Source organism: Engraulis encrasicolus, unplaced genomic scaffold, assembly GCF_034702125.1.
Source record: "Engraulis encrasicolus isolate BLACKSEA-1 unplaced genomic scaffold, IST_EnEncr_1.0 scaffold_601_np1212, whole genome shotgun sequence".
Classification (NCBI taxonomy): domain Eukaryota; kingdom Metazoa; phylum Chordata; class Actinopteri; order Clupeiformes; family Engraulidae; genus Engraulis; species Engraulis encrasicolus.
The window spans coordinates 7,104-15,888 of NW_026945919.1; the positions used below are offsets into that span (position 1 = coordinate 7,104).

General features: G+C 42.9%; 1 protein-coding gene across 1 annotated transcript; it reads right to left on the reverse strand.

The window, feature by feature from the left end:
• Positions 1 to 4,659: 4,659 nt before the first annotated feature.
• Positions 4,660 to 8,522, reverse strand: LOC134444580 (uncharacterized; the record flags this gene model as incomplete). The annotated part of the gene is made up of 4 exons (XM_063193845.1): positions 4,660 to 4,908; positions 5,013 to 5,177; positions 5,470 to 5,793; positions 8,378 to 8,522. Coding segments are annotated over 4 exons (684 nt in total), but the record flags the coding sequence as incomplete, so codon positions are not given.
• Between the last annotated feature and the right edge of the window lie 263 nt (positions 8,523 to 8,785).

An 8,785-nucleotide genomic window follows, 5' to 3' on the forward strand; every position in this document is an offset into this window, starting at 1 on the left:
CTGGATGTGGATACTTTTTTCATTTGGTAAAAATGACTGAGAGTGCAATACACCTCACCGCAGTAACCTAACAGCGCTTCGTTTGAGCGTGTAAGCGTTGGCTATTTATCTCACATCGCCAACAGCTGGGGCGATAACCTAACCTACACTTCCCTAATGAATTTAATGTTGTCACATTGGCAAAAATTTGCAAGCGACTGATATTGCTGTTTTCGTGCTCAAATTAAGTGTAACCAACTGTCGGGTTATGTGTCGCAGGTGAGAAAGTGCGCATTTTTCCAGCGACACCTCTCCTTGTTACCAAATACCCTGGAGAGTATAGGCTACTGTATACCACAAATAGGCTACGCCAAGACACAAATATTGAGTTTTAAAATAATATTTATTAACTAACAGAAATCTAAAAGAGTCCCGGGGCACCCCAAATGTAGGCTATACAAGTCCGAAATTCCAAACCCAGTCCCATGTCCATTTCCTTGGAGATCCCCCCCACAATCATCAGTTCCGAAGGAGGCGGGGGAGCGGTGGCCAGGTGTGCATCCATTGCGAGGCTGGGGAGACAGGAAGAGCTTGGTGACAGTAGGCTTGATTCCATAGGCAGTCCAAATGACACTCACTTCCATAATTAAGTAGGCTACGCAGGTAATCGCTGCACTTATTCCACGTGATTTACAACACTGCACTCGCTAGTACATTAGGGGTGAAGTTACACAGCACTCGCACACAGCACGGCTCACTGCAAACAGTGTGTGCTGCGATTCACCTGGGTAGGCCAGCGGTGTTAAAAGTGAGTCCAAGTACAACTGGGTTTGGAGAGAGAGAGAGAGAGAGAGGGGAAATATATGCTGGGAAATATATGCAATGTCATCTCGTAATCATGGAGTTCCTCATGCGATTTCATCTGGGTCAGTCAGAAATGCACCCTGCGCACCGGGAAGTGTGTTTTTTTTTCAAACAAGAAAACTGGTTCATCATATGCATGGCTTAAACTGACTTTAATGTTTGCCAACGTGCTATAGTTTTCCTCTCATAATAGCACCTGGCGACTGTGACCACAGTTAGATGACCTCGCGCGCGTAAACCCATTAAAATATAGCCTAGCCTTCTGTGACCATTCAGAGCAATATGAACCAATCAGGTCGGCGTTGCTATTAAGCAAAATACATCCCTGATGTCTACTTAACTAAAATAAGATGCATTTGTCTAATATTTGGAGACATCGCCTTGCTCTTTCTGCGGGGAATTAAGCGCCTCTCTCCCTCGCTCTCTCTCCCTCTCTAGCCCACACACACACACACACACACACACACACACACACTGTTTGGAGAGGACGCATTTAAACTCATGCAGTTTAGGCAGTAGGGGAGAGCAGGGACTAATGAAACACGGGACGAATGAAACACTGCGATTTACTCGAAAACTTGAACATATCCGAAAGTATGAAAAGTCAAAGTTGTCATTTTACAGGCAAAGGGGATTTAAGTGTCAGTAGACACTGTCGGGACGAATGAAACACCCGTTTCATCCGTCCCTCTCGCCCATTGACTTAAAGCAGGATCAAAATATAACAGCCGACTCCTCTACCTGTTTGAATTAGTGCAGCCTTACAGGGAAGACGTTAATTTGGCATAGGTCAACTGCAAGAGACTACTAATTTGTGACTTGACGTGATGTGTGAATAATTAGGCTACGATATGCAACAGGCATATTTAGCCGCACTCAGTCATTCATTGGGTGAATGTCCCGACCCTGTGTATCCGCGTGCATGCATGGGGTGGGGAAAAATACATCAAGCGTGCCATCACCACCCATCCCCCCGGACCCACGAAACCCACTGAAGATCCAAGCAATTGTAGTCTGTCAGTATTTTAGCGTGTGCCCAGGTAGTTGAATTCCTGGCATGGCCTGGTTATCTCAATAGTGCCAAGAAGATGTTTGCCCTCAGGCTAGTCTGTTCATAAGCGCATGTTCGGTTTGCTGTAATAGGCTACGATCAGTAGCCTAAGCCTCAACTTGTCTGTCGTGTCTTTTCCTTCTTTCGATATTTTGTAAAATAGGCCCACGTTAAAGCCTAAATACGATAATAGGCCTAAATAAGGCTAATAAAGTAAGCTAAATAAGTCAGGCCTAAATAAAGTTATTTTAGCCTATGAACTCAGGCAATGCAGAAATTTGCGGAGGGATTTTGGATATCTTGGCCTAATAGGCTACCGATGGCTTTATGAACTTCATGACTGGGCTACAAGATAGTCTTGACTTGTAGACCACCAACATCTGATGCTGAAGTGGGGGAGGGTGGTTTTTTCACTTCAAATGTTCCCCGACACAGACACACACACACACACACACACAGAGATACGCGCTAATCGCTCTCTCCCCCCGTCTCTCCCTCTCTTTCTCATTGTTGCTATACGTGCATCTGGATAGACATAGGCAGTGTGGTCACCCAGCACATTTTCATAGAAATGCTGTGTTTTTTAAATGAAATCTTTATTCAGTTATTTGTGAACAGTCTCTGCGTTTCTCTTTCGATGTTGCGTCACCGTGGACAAGTGTCTGCTCGAAAACTTAATGCAAAGCGGCTAAAATTTTCAGAACGTGTTGAACTTTTCAGAACATGAATGTTTGTCTGTGGGGGAGGGGGTGGGTTACAGCAGGGACTGCACAGCCTTTTGTGACATGTCGTGTAACAGATGTCTTGTCATGTGTGCATCACATCCCCAGTTAACCGGAATCCCGTCGATTGCGCACAACAGCGCATTGAAAGGATGAAATGTTCACAAGCACCAATACAAAAAAACGTCTTCAACCTATTAGTCCGTAGGCTATCCTGAGGATATCCGTTCCTGACTTGAATAGGTAGTGCAGAAATAATTAACTAAATAATTATTATAATTATTACTATTTTAATTATTAATAATAATTAAATAATCACTTAGCCTATAGCCTAAGTTAGGAGCGGAATTGAGACGGTGAATGCAGGACAGAATAATGAAAACAAAACACCATCGACTGGCGGTCTTGTTTAGGGATCACGCTTGTGTTATTATCAAATACCCAATGTTACCTGCAACGCGCAATTGGCTGACTCTTTCCACTTGTAGCCTAAAACTGAGGGAGGGATCAACGTACAATGAGCTACACTGAAGCAGATTACTCTGCTTCGCAAAAAAAAAACAGTGCACCAATAATACCCCCGTCTTCAACCTACTATTTAGGCTACCAGATATATAGGCTAGTAATGGTATTAAGTTGTGCTACCTTGTTTTTTGTGGTAACGACAGTGTAGATCAGGTTAATAGCCTGCAATAGGGGAAGCGGCATGCGCCAGTTTTAAAGACGGAATGTCGTCGACAAATGTAAAATCACCTCTCTCATGCTGACATGACGGGGCACTACTTCATTAGGCTACAATGTTGTTCATGTCTGTTTGACTCACACTATACGAGTGGTTCAATTTGTGTTTGTGTGCTCATCGCACAAATGAGACAGACAGGCTTGCTTGATAGGGCTACACAAAGCAAGCGACATCGGTCCACTAAAAATGGTCCGAACTCCGCCGCTTGATTTCATGTCTCCTCAGTCTCTCCATTACGGTTTATTAGCCTACTCTGTTTTGCTATTTTCGTTATTCTTAGCCCTGGCATTAGAGATGAAGCAACTGTGATCAGTGAGGTTGTGGAAACGGTTGAATAGGCCTATGGTCCTAAATTGGAAGCGGCCGATGCCAGTTTTGAAGACAGAATGTCGTCGCCAAATTTAAAATTTGATCTCTCTCATGCTGGCGTCACGGGACACACTTAGCCTAATTACAATGGTGTTCCTGTCTGATTGACTCGGTTTTAATTGTCTTTACCGGTTCAAATTGTAGTAGGTATGCAAACTCTGTATCCCGAGGATACCCGTTCCTGGCTTGAATAGTGCCGAAATAAGTTAGGGACGGATTGGGAGACGGTGAATGCAAGACAGAAAAAAGTCGAGTTTAAATTCACATGGTGGTCTTGTTTAGGGCTCACACTTGTGTTATTATCAAATGCCCTATCAAATGCCCAATGCTAAATAAAACATGCAATTTGCTGACTGTATTTCTACTACTACTAAAACTGGAGGATGGACAATCACGGGAGCACAGACAGACGTAGCCTACAAGCACAGGCAGACGCTGCTCTGCAAAAGCAGTGCTATACTGCCCCCCGCATTCCGAATGGCCACAGGGTGTAATGATCACGGTACGATGTCGCGGCCCGGCACGGTAATGAGCAGATTGAAGTTACACCATCTGTACACACTGGAGACAACATTTCACCACAGAGAGCCTACAGTTCCTATCCGACACCTTCACATGAAAAAGTTTGCTTTTTGGGGAATATACTATTAAGCGATTGAGATAAATCAGTTACAAAGTCTCTAATTAAACTTAATTTTTCATTAGAAAAAGAAAAGTGCCACAACAAATTGTAATTCAACATAATAATTACAGAGGATAAGATCACATTTCCTGTAATCTCACAAGATAATCTCTTAAATCATCTGGCCTGAGCTATCTCTATGTAATTTGAGTGAAGAATAGGTGTGTAACATAAATTGACCACTTGAAAAGGGCGAGAATGTCTTGTTAAAATGCAACCGGTTTAATCATAATCTGGAGATGTGGTACATACTAAGGCTGTGCGAATGCAAATCATACACTCTAAACACACACACTAATCACACACTAATCTACTAATACATTCATTTTATAGAAGGATGACTGGTGAGTCATCAGTCAGGATAGCAATTGATAAAAAAACTGCATTGCATTGAAAAATGAAAAATTAAAATGAAAAATGCATTCATGTCATGTGAAATCTTCAATTCTTCACAGATTTTCGGTGACATTGAAGGAGGCGTCATATGTTGTCATAGCCCCTATGGTTAAGAAGGAAAATAAAATAAATATTATCTTGTCAGTTCTATTATTAATAATAATTAACTTTGACAGCCACAAGGGTCTATAACACAAGTTCACTTACAGTACTCGTCGTTCACCACATATTCCTGGCCTCTATTCATCTTCCGCAGTATACACACTGCGATGGGAACCAGCAATAGCATCAGTCCAAGTATTGCTCCACAGTAGAAGACAATAGGGTGTGCAGAGGTGACAGAGGTGTGTATCCATTCCATCCAAGTCAGCTCTAAGAGAAAAAAAAACATTAGGCCTATATAAACTGAAATTAAACGAGTAAAATAATAAAAGTGGATAGACGCAAATCAATGTCTAATTTCAACCTACATGTACACTCAGATGACATGTATGAAATTTAAGCATGCACTCGGTGCAACATGTATGAAATTTAAGCATGCACTCAGTGCAACATGTATGAGTGGCATGCTTCAATGTTATTGTACGTACTATAAGGCATACGGTATATGCTAGAAATCTTTAAAGTATTCTATCCTGCTTTCTATTAATATGTATTGTTCTACCTCGTACAGACATGCTAAGTTCATCTGTTCTTGTTGAGGTGAAGAGACGACCTGTCAAAGTAACCTCATAGAGGCAGCTGTAGTTTGCCTCGTGGGTGAAGTCAGCCGCAGGAAAGAAGAAAGAGGCCGAGTTATTGACAGCCAGCTCAGTCCGGATCTCATCAGAGCCATCAGAGACGAGGTGGAAAGAGCCTCCTGGGTACTGTGACTGGATGGAGCAGACGATGGAGAAGCTTTGATCCCGGGGGGCCTCTGGGCCATGTCTACCCCATGGAAGCTCTCCATCTGGGCCACTGACAGAGATGGCGGGCTGTGGCAGGGGCACTGGAGGATGAGAAAAATCTCGGATTTTTAAAGGATCACTAGGTAGGATTTTCTAATTAATTAATTAATTAAGTCACAAGTCTCCCGTTCTTGTGGTCTCAATCAACAGACAGACAAGCATGCAGGCGGACACCACAAAAATGGCAGATAATATACAGACATGTAGATCAGTGTTTCTTAACTGGTGGGTTGGGACTCAAAAGTGGGTCACTGAGAGGTCCTGGGTGGGTGATGTGAGCAGTGATGTAAAAAATGTATTTATTCAGCCATTCTTTGTCAGTCACAAAATTGAAAAAAGATGTAGTATTGAATTGACTGTGGTGTGTGTGTGCGGTATTGACTGTGGTGTCGAAGAAAGACTGATACATGGCTAATACTTCTTTCCCCTAGTTGATAGACATATTTTATATTTTGTAACTATACCGTACAGTGCAAATGCTGATGCATCTATCTAATAATTCAAGAAAGTTCTACTGTATCTGTGTCTCTGTGACCTGCGTAACTCCCGCAGAACTGCACTAAAACATCTCAAACTTGGAAGGTGACATGGCAGTGGTACCGTGGATTGCAGCGCAAAGTTTCACGCCGTTTGGACATAAAATAGTGAAGATATGAACATTGTCATGGAATCAGCAGTGCACCCAACATTGAATCCCCTGACAGAAATCTTACCTCTTTTTCGCGACGTCACAATGTTAAAGACAGCAGTTTTGTTTAAACCAGAACGAAACTAGACAGGGTGTGATGACGTCACGTCCCAGCGAGTATAAAAGGTCCTGCTGCACCGGCTATCTATCTATCTATCTATCTATCTGCTTACATGAAAAAAATACAGTTATTCTACTTATGCAACATGTCTTCATGTCTTTTAAGGAGCACATTAGGACAGCGCAGGGATGCCCCCAGTTTTTAGATAGGCCTAAATTACAAAACACAACCCGGGCAAATAGGCCCAACGGGCTCTGCACTAGTATTAACTGATTTGCAGTACAATTATTTTAAGAAATTTTTTTTTGATCACTATCCTATCATACAGTCTGACCAAAAAGATCTGTTATTTTTGCACGATGGAATTTTTAAAGCAAAACAACATAAATATTAGAAGTGTAGTCCTATAACAAAATCTCGAAAAGAAATGTAAGCTAAGGCGTTAAGTTCTGCCAGGAAGATGAGACGGTATTCAGCTCAATTATTCCCTTAAATTAACCAACCAATCACTGTTCTTGTTCTTAGGCACACCCTCTCCCTTGCATTCTCATTCATTTGCCTACAGCCAATAGGAAGCCTGCCCACTCATTTATAAACCCTCTGTCTATCTCTGCCCTTCTGCTGACTAGAGTACGCTGGTGTCAACGCTCCCACCACCTCCCCTTCAACCTCCATTGCTGGCCCATCCTCGTCCCATGCGGAGAATCTGCAAGGTGTCCCTGCTTTCGACGCAGTTCGGCATCTTTCCTTCAGCCTTGCCACCACAAGGATGCTGAGAGCATCTGCCCTAATCTTCACGGTCCCAGGTCGATGGTCCTCTCGTTAATCTGCTGTGAATGCCACCACCTCCAGCCACCGTCACCAGTTGGTCCCCGTCCTGTGAAGGGGGGTAGGCTCTCGCCCCTGCCTTATCCATCGGCAGGATATGCGCCCTCTTCATCTGAATTATTCTAAGCAGGCGGGGGCCTCCGCCAAAGACAATCACTACTGCATACTTCAGTGTTTCAATAAATCTCTTAAACTTCTTTTGGTCTATCGAGTCTTTCATGGTAGAACTGTGTAAGGCTGGACAGTGGACAAATAAGACATGTAGCATTTGCACACATCTGAGCCATTCTCTACTCTCTGTAATGGGAGACCCAATCACCCAGAACACTTTCAATTATTTTCCTATCCCCAGTCAGCTGGATTGTCTAACTAGTATCATCAAATGCATGGAGACATTTTTTGTTTTACTTATTTGAAGATTCTGATGGGACAACACAATTTTGTGTCACAACGTAATGACTGATGAAAATTGTGGCTCCCAAGACCAGACTCCCGTTAAGATCCACTGATGTAGATTACCATATACCCGATGTACCTTAAGAAATTGTAAGTTTTTCTTAAAGGATTTATCTGGAGGTGGAGCAAGTTTGACACATTTTAGAATGGTTGGGGTGAAAAACAGCCACTTAAGAGCAGAATTACAGCAAAAGGATATGTTTTGAGAGAGTTTGATAATACCACGTTAGCCTCGTTAGCCACGGCAGCTATGCATATGATTGATTAGAGGCACGATAGATTGGCAGTTACACAGCATTTCAAAAACACAAAATGTAAAAGTCTTGCTCAGTTCAAAACAACATCATACTTACCTCGTAGTAAGTTGAGGGTCTCCAAACCCAAACCAAGTGTCCCTGTCTCTTCATATGTATTCTTAAAAATGTGGTGTAACCGCCAATCTATCATGCCCCGAATCAATCATATGCATAGCTGCCGTGGCCAACGTGGTATTATCAAACTTTCTCAAAACATATCATTCATGAGCCAAACTTGCTCCAACTCCAGATAAATCCTTTAACACGTTGAATCCCAGGCCTTGACACTTTCTCACCATCTACAGAGAAGGTGACTGAATCACTGTGAGATGAGGTGAAGTCACGACCGGAAACTCGTGTTTGGTACTGGCAGTAGTAGGATCCTTCATGGACAAAGTCCACCTGACGGATGGTGAAATCAGCAGAGGATCCTGAGGCTGCCTTTGTCTCTCTGTATGAGCCAGAGAGCTGTTGTAGGGTGAAGTTGCCACCCAGGTACTGAGTGGAGATGGAGCAGCTCATCTGGAGAGGTTCACCCAAAGCAGGATCTTTTCCAGTTTGAAGGGACAGGCGTGGTTTTGGCAGGGTAACTGGGAAAGATAACCCATAGTAGGCAATAACATCACAGTCAAATATATTTTCAGTGCCAGTGCAATGCATTATTTCCTATGATTTATAACATAACCAGATATTGTGTTTTTTTT